Source organism: Nymphalis io, chromosome 19 (assembly GCF_905147045.1).
Source record: "Nymphalis io chromosome 19, ilAglIoxx1.1, whole genome shotgun sequence".
Taxonomy (NCBI): domain Eukaryota; kingdom Metazoa; phylum Arthropoda; class Insecta; order Lepidoptera; family Nymphalidae; genus Nymphalis; species Nymphalis io.
In genome coordinates, this window is record NC_065906.1 from 6,835,748 (window position 1) to 6,850,501 (window position 14,754).

At 33.9% G+C, this 14,754-nt stretch overlaps 2 protein-coding genes across 4 annotated transcripts; both read right to left on the reverse strand.

Annotated features, from left to right (window-relative positions):
* Positions 1–9: 9 nt before the first annotated feature.
* LOC126776000 (putative transferase CAF17 homolog, mitochondrial) lies at positions 10–1,686 on the reverse strand. 3 transcript variants are annotated; one of them, XM_050498251.1, is made up of 3 exons: positions 1,656–1,677; positions 492–1,614; positions 10–360 (listed from the first exon to the last, which is right to left on the reverse strand). In XM_050498251.1, exon 2 carries the CDS (start codon positions 1,567–1,569, stop codon positions 562–564), a length of 1,008 nt encoding a protein of 335 aa, XP_050354208.1. In that variant the 5' UTR covers positions 1,570–1,614; positions 1,656–1,677; the 3' UTR covers positions 10–360; positions 492–561. The 3 variants fall into 3 exon arrangements, with proteins under 3 accessions (XP_050354208.1, XP_050354207.1, XP_050354206.1); XM_050498250.1 differs by having other exon boundaries at positions 492–1,686; XM_050498249.1 differs by having other exon boundaries at positions 121–360; positions 496–1,685.
* A 798-nt stretch (positions 1,687–2,484) lies between these two features.
* LOC126775989 (uncharacterized) lies at positions 2,485–14,272 on the reverse strand. Its single transcript, XM_050498237.1, has 7 exons — positions 14,091–14,272; positions 6,017–6,114; positions 4,912–5,265; positions 4,444–4,606; positions 3,810–3,953; positions 3,101–3,302; positions 2,485–2,922 (listed from the first exon to the last, which is right to left on the reverse strand). The coding sequence occupies exons 2-7, from the start codon at positions 6,084–6,086 to the stop codon at positions 2,689–2,691; spliced, it is 1,167 nt and encodes a 388-aa protein (XP_050354194.1). The 5' UTR covers positions 6,087–6,114; positions 14,091–14,272; the 3' UTR covers positions 2,485–2,688.
* Between the last annotated feature and the right edge of the window lie 482 nt (positions 14,273–14,754).

Sequence of the window (14,754 nt, forward strand, 5' to 3'; positions counted from 1 at the left end):
AAAGAAATGTAAAATTAATTCTTTTTTATTTTATTACTAACTTCTATTGGAAATTTATCAAGGCAATTTTTTACACATTCTAGGCAATATGTTTTTAAATAGAAAATGCTACATTGTTTACTTATGCAGACAGTTTTATCACAAATGGCACAATCAGCCCCTAGAATTAAAATTTCTCCTTTCCCTGGAGGGCTAAATGGATCTTTCATCACATAGCTTGGGTATTTTAGTTCAATCTTGCGTGAAAAAGGTGGACTTACACCCTTATAGTGAGCTTCTTCATTAAGATCACACTGAGAACACTTAAAATTGTAGGTTACTTGTGCACATTCATCTTTTGGCTTTGAGTTATCCATCTTACTGAAACAATATTAATTTTATCAGCAATAGATATCATAATAGAATTGAATAAAATATCAGATATTTTTTTAGGCAATGTTATAAGAACATATTTTTTTGTACAAACATAAAGTAAACCAAGATCAGGATACCTACACATTTCAGATTTTCATGACATTTTTGTTTATAATATTTTATTTGTCCATAAATTATTAAAGAAGGCTATTCACTCTTTATAATTTCCTTAGGAGCTTCTATTGGCCACCACGAGGGCTTTAGAACTTCAGCTGAATATTTGCTAACCATAAGAACTTTAGCATCAAGTGCTTCTTTGATTCTTATTAATCCTATTCCATAGTCATCCATCACACCTTTCAATTTTCCCAAATTACTTTTTGGTTTATCACTAGCTGAGATTACAGAATCCTTTTCAATGTTTTCATGTATACTTTGATTGAATTTTATAGGCATTATTCTTTTGCGAACAACACCTGTGTGATGAACTCTAGCCGTTACTTCCTGACCAATATAACAACCTTTGTGGAAACTCACACCATGAAGGTAGTCACAATTTACCTCCAAAGGAAAGCAAGCTCCAGGTGGCAATTCTTCAGCTCCTTCACTTACACCTAGCTTATACCTTAAATATTTATAGCCTTCTTCTGTATCTTTGGCCACAATATTCTTTCCAAACATTTCTAATATCTGTGAGTCTGTTGTTGCAACAGAAGAGATGATACGGAAACCTAAATCGGCAAGTCTAGGGTCCTTATAAATATTTACATTAGATGTAGAATCAGGGATCTTGTCTGAATCAGGGAGAATTAAAGCCCACATAATAAGACTTTTATCAACATCTTCAATTTCGATTTTGCGTTTTAATTTAAATATTTTCAGGTGTTTTTGTAATAAATTGACTAATTTTTTATCACATTCTATTAAGAATGTTTCCTCATTATCCCATTTATGTATAAGAGTATCGTACATAACCCTACCCTTGTTGTTTAAAAACATTGCGTACATAGATTTAGCACCTTCTTCAAAATGTTTCATGTCGTTAGTTATTAGCCCCTGAAGAAAAGATGACGATTCCTGACCCGATATCTTTAGCAATGCTCGACTTTTTAATGGATATAAAACTTTTGCCGGTGCTTCATTATGTACATTGCGTAAAAATTGATAAATAACGTAACGATTGTTTAAAATTCTCTTTACCTGATTAAATATCATTATATATCAACGTAGATTGTACTTTGTGTATTTTTTTCTCCTTTTCTGGCATGTATTGTATAATTTTAGTTTCTCTAGGTAGGTACCTAATATTTTCATGAAATTATGTCATTTTCACATTGACATATGCTAAATATGACAATACAGTTTAGTAAACCTTGTGAAATTACCAAAACTACTTTAAAAATTAGTACAGCTCAACACATGCTGTTTTAAACAAAGACAATATAAACACAACAGTGTTGTAAATTAAAAAAATTATAAATTGTTAGTAATTATTATTTACATTTTAGTTCCTTATATATCGTTATAGCATTATAATTGCAACATATTTACCATTGGTAAATATTACCATTGGTAATATTACCATTACAACATATTTACCATTGGTAATATTACCATTGGTAAATATGTTGCAATTAAATTTGTTAGTAGTATTATTCTTTGTGGAGATATTTTTTTCCATTTAAAAAAATCTTACTGCACAAAACTTTACTCTTATTACGATAAATCTTTTAAACTAAAATGAATAATAATTCGTTGCAGTTATTAAAGAAAGCCATTCACTCTTTAACACGTAACGCTTGAAACAGAGACTCATACTGAAATAAAATATTTGGAAACGAAGTTCAAACAGAATTTGTATATATATTATACTTAGTAGATTCCTTGATTCATACAGCAGCGTAGTTAAAAAGGAAAAAAGACTCGCGCTAATTTAAAAACCACCATTTTGTCGGTCAGTAAGGTAAAGTAATTTCTTTTATTTTATTATTTCTTTATTTTTACTACTAAATAAAATTTCAAAATGTGTATATTTAAATTATTTTTTAACAAAATATGCGTATATTTTTAATATAAATAAATAAATATGTTGATGCTTCTTAAAACATTTTTTTAATTAACACAAACCAGCTTTACATTAATACAGCAATAAAATCAACATTTTATAGATAACTTTTAATATAATTATTTTAAATGCGTCCTTTAAGTCCGTTATATTATATTCTCTATTATATATTTAAGCTTTAAATAAATTCTTACAAAAAAATCTTCTCAGTTACAATAATAACTTAACAAAATATACAGGTATTTACCCGCTTACAATTAACAATTTTTTTATTGTATTTTGTATGGGGTTATTGTCATCTCGATGTCTTCTCTGCCATTCATCGGTTTAATCGGAGTAATTTGTGGGGAAGGGGGCACGGTGTCTTGTCCTTGTTCGACAGAAGCAGTAACAAGTTCCGTGGTAGCAGTAGGTTCCGATCTAATAGAAGCATTGTCACGTTTATTCGGAGAAGTCTTCGAGAGACGTCGACGCGTAGATTTTTTTAGGTAGGGTGTTATTTTCTGAAAAGTTAACATGAATTTAATAATATTGAGTTATACGTTTGAAAATATTAACGAGAATATTTATTAGAATGTAAAACCAATAATTGTCGTTTCTTAGTCTACGATTATTATCAAACACCGAGCAATGTTTAAATAACAAGCAGAGCTAGGTTTTATAAGTGATAAATCTACATACCTGCTGGGGATCGTTGAGGTAAGCCCCGGTGCGCCTGATCTGGAAGTCGGGCGCGGTGAGACAGCGCGCGAGGAACAGCGCGGCGGCGCAGGCCCAGCTCGCCCACACGCCGGCGCCGGCCGCGCGCGCCGCCGCCGCGCGGGCGCCGAACGGCCACGACGCGCCCCACGCGAGCGACAGGTACGGGTTCACCGACGAGCACCTGAACAATTCTAACTTTTTGTCTATCTGCAAACTGTACTCGTGCCTTACACCGTGGGTTATACGAAAGTTTTCCAGGTGCTTAAAACGGTTCACGCTATGTAAACAACATAAATATCGACAATATTAACCAACTGTGCAATGAGTTATAGGGTGGGTACGCAAAGAGTACGTAATCACATCCTTTGTGTGCAAACTCAGTTTTACTCTTTTAGTCCAACGACAACCGTAAATCCATGGTGCGAAACAATACGTGTATTCTGACTCTCGCGAGTGTATCACTACAAGCTCTTATTGAGGATTTTTTTAAAAGAAAAACTCAATTTAGCTGTCCGAAACGAGACTGAAACCAAGAACCTCGGAATCTGCAACCTAATACGATAACCACTAAACCAACAAGATAGTTCATACTACAAAAGGTCCATATAGCATAAGCGCCTATGAATTCAAACCTATTTTCACTATATTTTCTAATACTACAATAGGTACGATTAGTAAACATACTTACGTCGTAGCGTTAGTGATGTTATAGAATGCAGAACAAAATGCATATAGGCCTCTATTGGTACTTGTAAAACTGTGTCCGGTGAGACCGACCATTATAAGGGCGAAAAGCAAGGCCGGTGTCAGGATCCGCCACGGTTGTTGCAATCTGTAAATTATATACATATATATTCTATATATATTATATACAAGGGTGAGTGAGCCAGTGTAATTACAGGCACAAGGGACATAAAATCTTAGTTCCCAAGGTTGGTGGCGCATTGGCTACGTAAACGATGGTTGACATTTCTTACAATGCCAATGTCTAAGGGCGTTTGGTGACCACTTACCATCAGGTGGCCCATATGCTCGTCCGCCTTCCTATTCTATAAATAAAAAAAAAACATATCTATTTATGTCCAGTTATTTATCTTTAATATTAGTATTTTAAAATAGTAGTATTTTTACTATTGTTTCATAAATATATTTAAAGTGAAATGTATTTATCGAGTCTAATTTCAAGTTCAAAGTTTGTGTATTGTTTTGATAAGCTTTAGATTTTCAAAATAAGTTTTACGCTACGGCTAGACAAAATTAGTACCATTTAAAGTTCATCAAAGATGTTGTTGTTGTTTTATAAATAATCCTGTATATATTACCCAGATCTTGAATAACCGCCACCGGGACACATAGTAAAGAAAGTTGCCCAAGCAGCAGCGAAAATCATAGACATGATCGGCATGTATTCCGCAAATTGGCAATCATTGTCCCATCCGAAGAGAGTCCGTGATGTGTCCAAAACTAGGCGATGAGTTTCATTTACTATAAAGTAACATCACTTTCTTTATTATTGCCATGACTTATGTACACATGTATATTAATTATTACTACCTTTATACCTTTTCAGAATTTTGCTCTCATTGCAGTATAAATTTAAAATCGTAGTAATTTACGGTATTGTTTTTGATAGTAATAATCGAACATGAATCGCCTCCTAAGCATTTTTTTTAGATATAATTATGTAGTGAAGTGTATGCTAATAATAATAATGCTATATTGATGTAAAACGTTTGATATAAGTAGCTACTTAACCGATTCAAATTCAGAAGTAAATATTTTTACTTTACCCGTGAGAATGTTGACGTCGTTTTCAATTTTGCTCGACTCTGTGTCATTTTGTACTTTGTTGTTTAGAGTCACATTTTTCTCTTCAACAATTTTGGTTACATTTTCTACTTGGACGGGTAAATTTTGAGCGTTTGGATTATCTTCAATTTTTGTAAAGCTCGTATCATTAATAACGCTTGTTAAATTAACTGAGCTATACGTTTCTGGCACATCGGGTAAGTCTATAAATCGGAATGCTAGTTCTCTTGGATACAATACGCAGTTGTTGTCAACGAGTTGCATGGTGTTTCGTAGGAAAACATAGTTGAGAATTCCAAAGATAGCCGCTAGAGCGTAGAGTATTAAATGCCATGCTGAAAGGAAGCAATTACAAATGATTAATAATAATCATAAAATCTTGTTTTTTTTTGTGACAATAAAACCTTTAAACTTTTTTCATAGATAATATATTAAAGCATGGTAACAATATATATAATAGTAGCCGCACCAAATTGACCCAATTTTACAAACATGGCTCGTGTTATATCTCGTGGGATATATTTTTAACTTTTACTATCAGCAGTGGCTATAAGTTATGGCTCATAACGATAATTTTTGCAAGGTTACGGTATGAAACATATTCACGTAGTTATATTAAATACCCAAATAGTATATTTTACTTATACAAGTTTAAAAACAAGAAAGAAACTATTAAAAGTTTAAAAATTTAAACAGATAACATGAACATGACCTTTTACGATAAACAAATATAATGACTGAATTTATTATTGTTCAAATTGCACAAAAATAGTTCTTATATCTTGAATGTGCAGTGAAAGGTAAGGTGGAAAAATCTTTCTGCAAGCCAATAGAACTTTGTATAATATACTGGTATTAACTTCACCTGTTGTGTGTATAAAAATATGAGGCTGAATTTTGTTCTACTTCCACTTAGCTGATTGGGACTGGCATTGGGCACACTTCAAGAGCCGATGACAACACAAATGAGTATATATCAAATTGTATTGTATTTGTATTCATTTTCAAATTATACAGATAATTTTTTTTTCATACTAAAACTATAGTTTTGATACGAAGGTATGTTATTGTTTTTTAATATCTTACCTTTCCAGACATTAAGATATCTCGAAGCCCGTTCCTCCAGCTCACGGTAGTCATAAAGAAGTATTGTCATTTTGATTACAGATTATCTTATTTCCATTCTGAAACATTAGTATGAATTAGAAATATAGTTCACTTGACTACGGAGCTGGTTGAAAGTCATGTATAATAATTTTATATCATCCTATTATAAAACTACTAAGCGGTAATGGACTCGCGTTTTTATCGCAAATTTTTTGAAGTTTTTTTTGTTTACTGTATCATCACAGACGAGTCAATATGCCATCTAAAGGTAAATGGTTACCTACGTCCATAGTCACTGCAAAAATTATAAACCATTTCTTACACCGTCAATGCGCCAACCATTCCTATGATTGATATACTAGTATAGTATATTACGGCTTCGCCCGCGTGTGAGGAGGAGTGAGGTATTACATATGTGCTTTTCTGTATCCCTGACTACGTGTGACCTGATGTGTAAAATTTCGTGACGATCGGTTGAGTAGTTGACACGTAGTAAAGTGTCTGTCTCCATACGTGTTCAGTCAAGAGTAAAGGCTAGTTTTATTAGCCTAACATTCACAGGACAAGCCTATCCTTCCAATAAGATTATTTATGCCGAATAGTCATGCGATTGGTGTCTAATTAGCGAAAAAACGTTTTGGATGGTCATATTTCCCACGGGCTTCAGCCTGACGACTGATGTATTTCATAAATTATAACTGACAGCCCAGCAAACGAGGTCATTGAAGTACATAATATTATAATTAATTATTATCGATTTCATTACTCTGGTTGTGATAAAATTGATATCGTGTTTTATTAATATGTGTTTATTATATTCCTACTTCTTTCAAATGGATAAGCCATTTAAAAAAGGTTTTAGTGTTTCTTTTTTTTAAGTGGTTAGACTTATACTATTATAAGTAAGTCTAACCTTTTTAATTGAAATAGCACTAGTTGAACGAATAAGTTTTAAAACTAAAAAGAAATACATATTTTTTAAAGTCAAACATTAACATAAACGAAAAATAAAAAAAATACTTTCGATATTTATTTCATACAAATATCGAAAGTACATTTTTTAATTTTTAATTAAAAAGAAATATTAGATTCGTTGATGTGCTGTGGTTTGTGTGAATTTGACATAACTTTTTACACTTAAATATAACGTTTAGCGTCAGTATTGATAAAAAAAATTAAAACCTTTTTTTTACATGAAATATATTCGATTGCCCCAAATTTAATAATTTTTAAAAAATAATCACCTAGAAAGTTCAAATTTCAATTAAAATGCTTATTTGAATGTGTTATTGATAGATTTGGTTTTGTAAGAGTTATTTTTGAAGGAATGTGTTTACCGCGTCCTAAACAAATCCGCGCATAGGTACACATCTGAATTTACTCAGTGTTGTTTATTTTTCCTTTGACTATTGAAATAATGAAAAGCAAAACTTACATAGATTTTTTTCTAAAATATTAAACTATAATGAACAACGCTCACCTGTATACTATCATACCTGTGTATGTATAGAGAAAAATAAAAATTTTGTTCAAATATAAGTATTTGTTTTTTTATTTATAAATTGCGTACTCACCTATAACCCTATTCCAATCAAAGGAGTCAAGATAAACGAACCTTAGATTTACATATACCATGCGATTTGCTTTGCTTTAATTTGCCTTTATTTATAATACATCACTATTTCATTTAACTAATTATAACCACTTTAATTTCATTTAAAAATCCACATTGAATCATAGATTATTTAAGATCTCCACCAATGGTATCGCGTCAATTCGGTTTTAAAAAAGGTTTATTTTATATATGTACTAAGTTTTAAAATAATAGTTAGTACAGTCTTTTCAATTTACTATAGTTTGTAAAATAACTAATGTTTCTTTACTTCGTAAAATACAATAGTTAGTTAATTATATTTTTTAATATGATGTCATTGTACGACTCGTCACAGTACGACACACTCGTCAAGGCTAACAAGTTTTGATCCTAAATGTAGTTACAATAGCATTACAAATATAAAATTTAATTAAATATAGTCTATGTAAATATCAGATAGACACATCTCTATATATATTATAAATAATTCTTCTGTACGTATGTATGTCACGGAACTCGTCCTAAATCGATTTCAATGATTTTTCTGTGTTTGAGTGGGATGGTTTAAATTGGGCCTAGTAGTGTAGTAGAGACGCTACTAGGCCCAATATAAACAACTATTAAAACTTGAAAGAAAGATATTTTTTCGTCGATAGTACCTATGTAACTGAACAATTTTCAGTAGTGTGAAGTTAGTTGCAGAATTTAAAATTTAATAATAAATCAAATGTATATGTAAAATCATATTAACTAACTCTATGAAAAACTATCTGTAATAATTACACTACCATTTAACATTTGTTTTCAAGTCCACCGCTAAATTGGCTAGATGCCATAATTTAAAACCAAGACCTCATTTCGGTATAAATATAATGTTGATCGTTTGTTTTTCATTAGACATACTTTATTCGTAATAGCATGTTGAGGTCATTCAATGAAAAGACGAAATCATATATATAACATATAATTATATACGTCTGTTTGTATTCCTGCGTTTCAAAGCCCACGGTCATTGTCCTTAGGTCATTCGCTTCCATAGCTAATAAAATAATATCTTTATTATTATAAGAAATCATATCATAAAAAATACAGTAACGCCGAGTGGAGTGAGTCGAGTCAGTTTACTACTCTCGTTGACAAAATAATATTCTTTTGAAATGAGAATAGTATAGTGTTAACAAAAATGTTTCATGAAATTTATGGTTTATTTATACATTTAAATTGTTACAACTTAAGTTATATACCATATTTAAGCACGTTGTATATAAATCTGTCATTGTACAAGCCTAATTACTTTCGGAGCGTCTAGTTATCTCATCAAGAGCATGACGTCATCACTTTACCGATGCGATATTTGCATTCTTAAATTCTATTTTCGTGTTTATTAATTAATCAAATACCAACCACCCACATACGAGTATATCATGCGTAACTAGTAATATAATATATTATGTGTAACGTATGGGACTTTATATTGCTGTGTAGAAGGTTGACTCATATATAATCAAACTCCTTGCAACATCAAGATTTTATTGACAGTTGAAGCCGTAGGTTAATTTTTAAATATAGATTAATCTTTACAAATAATTAATATTGTAGTATGTCGGTGACCAAAATACATGCATTTTTTAGTTAATGGCTCTTTGAAAGTTAACCAAACAATAAAAAATGATTTTTTGTATGTGTTAGTGGAGTTATTATATGGATTCCGATATACCATTTATTCTTCATTTCATCAAATCGGAAGAGTCTATCACAAGTTATAACAACCTTAACCTGACGTAATTGTCGCTAAAAACTATTTCAGGACTTTGAGAAATTGTCTCGGGATAGGATAAAAAGATTTGGAAAAATCTCCAAGTGTTTGTAGGTATATATATGTTTGAAATAGAAATGATTAGTTTTGTGTGGTTTTTTTTTTTGCTTAGCCTATCATGAGAACAAAATATCACTGATACTTTTTTATAGCGAAGAACTCCAGAAAATTTCAAGTCGATATCAAACGAAGCGGACCTAACAAATCAGGAGTTAAACTGGTAATCAAATTAAAAAAATAAAGTATTCTAGAAATCATCTAAAACAAAATTAATCATTTTTATTTTTGGATTTTCATCATAGATTACAGTAAATTAAGGTACTAGAAAAGATTCAGAAGATTTTTTTCTTCTTTCGGGCTGATCTGCTTTGGTAACTAGTTTTAATGACGTAAAAACGAAAAATGGTAAAACTTTTTCGTTCGATGGGCAGGATTTATTTAAAAAATGTTATAATATAATATGAATCAAGTCAATCCGTCTATCCATTTATGTGATTAAGAAAAGTTTCTGTTAATCTGCATATGCTGATACTAATTCATCGTAACAAACGCCCGTATCACCTTTTTTTATACATTTACAAATATCTTATAACATCTTATGGGCTTGATTGCAGTCTTAAGCAACTGTGGTTATTGTTGGACAATTCTTTAACAGATTTAAGTAAAGAAAGAAGTTACTCCAATGATTTTTTTTATAACGATGAACTATGTGTGGCAAATAATAATTCATAAATCTACAGTTACGAGGAGAAAAATATTTTTGACAATTGTTTGTAAATATAAAACTGGTTACTGTAACTTACTTACACATCTAATATAAATTATGTTACGGATTATGCTGAAGGGATATTAGTGATCCTAAATCGTCCGGATCAAGTTGTGGAAATCATACAGACTTTTGGTCGCCTAGATTTCTCATCTCTTTAAAACAAACGCAGTATGTCTATGCTACGCTTACGTCCGTCTAGAAACTGTAAGATTTCATTGTATTGATTTGTACTTTTGCGGGAAGCAAAAAAATAAATAAAAACATAACGTATTTTTATAATATCAGTATGGTTAAATATACATATATATCACATTATCATATAAGTACCCAACTACATTTTTAGTACCTATAATTATAGAAAAAGCGCTTTAAATATTTAACTTAAGTCTCAACTTCTCAAGTCATTGTTTCGCAAAAGAGGTGTTAATTAGTCGACATCCGTTCCGTTTGAGCACGAGATAAGAATCCTGCATATTTTGTCATCGTTGAATTCAGACTTGAACAATTACTTATTGTTTCCGAATATTTCAAATACATTTTAGCTAATTTGAAAATTTAAGAAAAAATATTACGTGGTAAATAATACCTACTAATACTATAAATATATATCGCTAAAGAAACAATTCCGATGTAATACGTGAGAAACATGTTTTATTTTAGTTCTGCCAACACGATCATTGTTATTTTTATAAGTTTGTATGCGTTTTGTTGAAATGTTAATAAACGATTTTTTGTTTCAATCTGAACTTTTATCTGTAAGATTAAGCGTCAAAGTGTAGGCGGCTCGCCTGGCCGAAGTCGGTACGTCGCTCACAGTGGACCGCATAGGAATGTTGGGCTTGAGGGTCTCCATCTCAAAAACGGAGGCCCTCTTATTCCACGGTCCACGTCGAGGCCCCCCTCGAGGGGCGTTTATCACCGTCCAGGGGACGGTGATTAAGGTGCAGGCCCACATGAAGTATCTGGGCCTGACCCTGGACGGAAGATGGAGCTTCGGGCAGCATTTTGTCCAACTTGGCCCGAAGCTCATCAACGCTGCTGCTGCCTTAAGCCGGCTCCTACCAAATGTAGGAGGGCCGGAAACGCCATGCCGGCGATTATACGCCGGTGTTGTGCGGTCCATGGCTCTGTACGGTGCTCCCATTTGGGTGGACGCTCTCACCGCTCGGAACAAGGTTCTCTTGCGAAGGCCGCAGAGAATCATAGCGGTGAGGGTGATACGCGGATATCTTACGGTGTCGTGGACGGCGGCAACACTTCTCGCGGGCGATCCGCCTTGGGAGCTCCAGGCGGAGGTGCTCGCGGAAGTGTACCGGTTCCGGGCGGAAGTGAGGTCGCGTGGCGACCGTCCAGGGTTGGAGGAGGTGCTGCGAATCAGGACTCTCGCCCAGCAAGCCCTGATTCGCAGGTGGGTGGAGGATCTGAGGTCCCCATCAGCAGGCCTGGCGACAGTGGAGGCGATCCGTCCCCACTTCAAACGAGGCGTGAAGAGGCATCTTGCGGGCCGGCAAGGCGGGGACGGCTAGTACAGAACATTCTTACCGACTGTACTGGCCGTCGTCGCGTTTGGACTCTGCTACCACTTACCATCAGGTGGAGTAGAGTCATTTGCCATCCCGGGGCATATAAAAAAAAAAAAAAAACTTGAGTCGCTGGGTAACGAGAAAAGGCGGCACACTGACCTTCAGACTGACTCAGGTGCTTACTGGACATGGGTGCTTCGGTAGTACCTGCACGGAATAGTCAGGCGGGAGGTAACGCCCTCCTGCCACGAGTGTGGTGCGCCTACGGACACGGCATGCCACACTCTGATGGAGTGTGCCGCTTGGGGGCCTCAGCGCCTTTCCCTGGCGACTTTAATCGGCGGAGACCTTTCGCTGCCGAGCGTGATAAATGCCATGCTTGGTACCGAGAGGTGCTGGATGGAGATGGTCTCCTTCTGCGAAAATGTCATGTCGCAGAAGGAGGCCGCGGAGCGGGAGCGCGAGGAGAGTGCCTCCGCTGACCCGCTTCGCCGAAGAAGACCGGGGAGAAGACGCCGGCGCTATGCGCATCTTCTCCTCCCGCCGTGAGTGTCGCCGGGGCCAGGGGGTCTCTGTACCCCGAGTACCCCCTAGGATTTGGAGGCCCGCAGAAGCGGGCCAACCGTCGGGACGGCACGGTAGTATGCGCAAGCGATCCCGTGACGTCCCCCGACAAGATGGAGTGGGTACCGCTGGTTTTTTAGTGGGTATTCCGGCGCCTTCAGCGCCGGCGAGTCCCACATACCCCCCCACCTCATGTGGGGGAAACACGTAAATGTGTTTTTCCAGCGAGAAAAAAAAAAGCGTCAAAGTGTGAGTACAAATAAATAAAATTATCTGCATGTGATTTCGAAATAACTCCCTCGTTTTTATTAAAATCTGGCTGTTTATAAAAAATCAAAACTAAAACATCCTTTTTTATTTTAGTTTTCCGCAGCTCATTAGCTACCTATTCATTGAAATATTTTGTATCACGTATAATTTATATACATTAAAATGCCAAATTTTGAAGGTTATTTGTCACAAACTGAAAGAAATGAATCCTAGTCGCGAGTTTTGTTAGTTTAAAATATAGTTTTTAAGTGATTACGAGTAACAATCACTAAGTTGTATATTTCAAAACTGCACATAGACGGTAAACCGAACATAACAACCAATTTATATGAATATGTATTTTGAGTGTTTGATAAAGGTTTATCAGATCTTGTAAAGTGAGGTCGGTTAAGTAGATATTTGGCCAAATGCCAGTTTTGTTGTCTCACAGTTTCTGATTTTATAGGATAGCGCTCCTATCGATCAACAAGGCTTATATATATATATATATCATATTATCATTAAATAGCAGTACAAGTAGGGAACAACTGTGGAACTGTTAAGAGAGGCAACTTAAAATAAGTCGCCTTTTAATCTACTTCACTTTACAGTTCATATAAGTAAATATACAGGCTGCCACATAATATTTTTATTTACCGTAAAATACGACATGTATGTTTGGTTGCTTGCTCAGGTGGACTCTGCGACGTGTTCTCTCTTGGCTAATCCTGCCCCAATGATTATAGCATAACATAGTTAAGGTCAAATTTTAAGTATTTGTATATATTTAAAAATGCCAAGGTCTTTCATAATTAAATACTGTTTTAAGACCAAGTTATTTCTTATAAACATTAATCTAGTACTTATTTATTAAAAAAATATATTTTTAGACATTCCATTTAATTTTTTATTTATGGTGTGTAGTGTGAATTAATGCCGTCTTTCTTTTTGAAAAATTATAAGCAGATGTTTCGGGATGCTTGTTAGCCAGCTTCCAGGGGTTTCTATAAAGTGACGTTAACTTTGTACTACTTAAACTTTGTGTACAAGGTTAAAGAACAATAACATTTTGGAGGGCAGACTGTATTGCATAAGGTCACATAAAAGCTACTTTACAATACTTGATACTTCTAAGGGAAAATACAAATGTTGACCTCTTTATCTTAACTAGTTTTTCTAAAAATTGAATGAAGTACAACAATTTTGTGATTATATGTTTTATATGTTATTCTTATTATGTAATGTACAGCTAACTTTCAATACTATTTAATAGGCAGTAAAAAAACGAGGTATAAAGTTTTAGAATCGCAACTTTATTGTCATTTTATTTGTAAGTTCTAGGCATAGAGAAATTTTAAAAGTTGGACTTTAATGTTTGCAATTAGAACTGTATTATAGTTGCAATTGTTGAAAACTATGTCAACGACATATAAATACTTATCCGTAGTATCACAGTTTAAATTTTTATCATTTCATATCCGATACATTGTTTACTTATCAATAGTTATAAAAAAAATGTATGCAATTTGGATACAAACCTTGTTATTAAGACATCCGCTAACACGTTATTTCACATTTTTATTGAAAAAAATGTTATTCACAACAATTTGTTACAATTCTGTGTGTTTTGATTTTACGTAATAACAATAATAAAACGGAAAGACGCAACGCGTAGACTGCAGTCGCCGGACTGAACTGAGTTGAACTGACTAACTCAAATAGAATTCAATTCGGCACCGCACATGGGACTTTTAAGCTATGAGCAACGGTGTCTTGAGCAAGAAAGAGATAGCACGAAAATAATATTTAATCTCCGTCTCATGTTATCCTGTTAATATGAAATTCTTGTGTGTGATAAGGACAACAATATTAAATTAGTTTCAGCCTTCAATCTGCAACATGTATTGCGTGACGTAATCGTGTGATGTCATGGCAACGCCATTTCATATTGTCAATATATGTACATCTATAATAGATTTAACTAAGTTTTTTGCACTTTAACTAAAATTTTAGTAATTTATTTTACTACCAACAAACACATAATACCTTCGAATAAAATCAATATCAAATTCATCATATATTCGAATTTATGAAGTTTTCCAGTTCTGCTTTAGCTTTAGCCTAGTTTACATTTAGCTGCTAACGACACAAAATTGAATACTAAGAGCTCTAATCCTTTTCTTCTGTTTTGTCTATTGATTT

What these genes read in the sequence shown, in the direction of transcription:
- LOC126776000 (XM_050498250.1), bottom strand. Translation starts at nt 1,569, where the DNA reads ATGATATTTAATCAGGTAAAGAGAATTTTAAACAATCGTTACGTTATT.
- LOC126775989 (XM_050498237.1), bottom strand. Translation starts at nt 6,086, where the DNA reads ATGACAATACTTCTTTATGACTACCGTGAGCTGGAGGAACGGGCTTCG. An exon ending in CGACGTCAACATTCTCACGG is followed by an intron (nt 4,607 to 4,911) that starts GTAAAGTAAAAA and finishes GTTACTTTATAG; the next exon opens with TAAATGAAACTCATCGCCTA. An exon ending in ACCTCAACGATCCCCAGCAG is followed by an intron (nt 2,923 to 3,100) that starts GTATGTAGATTT and finishes TTAACTTTTCAG; the next exon opens with AAAATAACACCCTACCTAAA.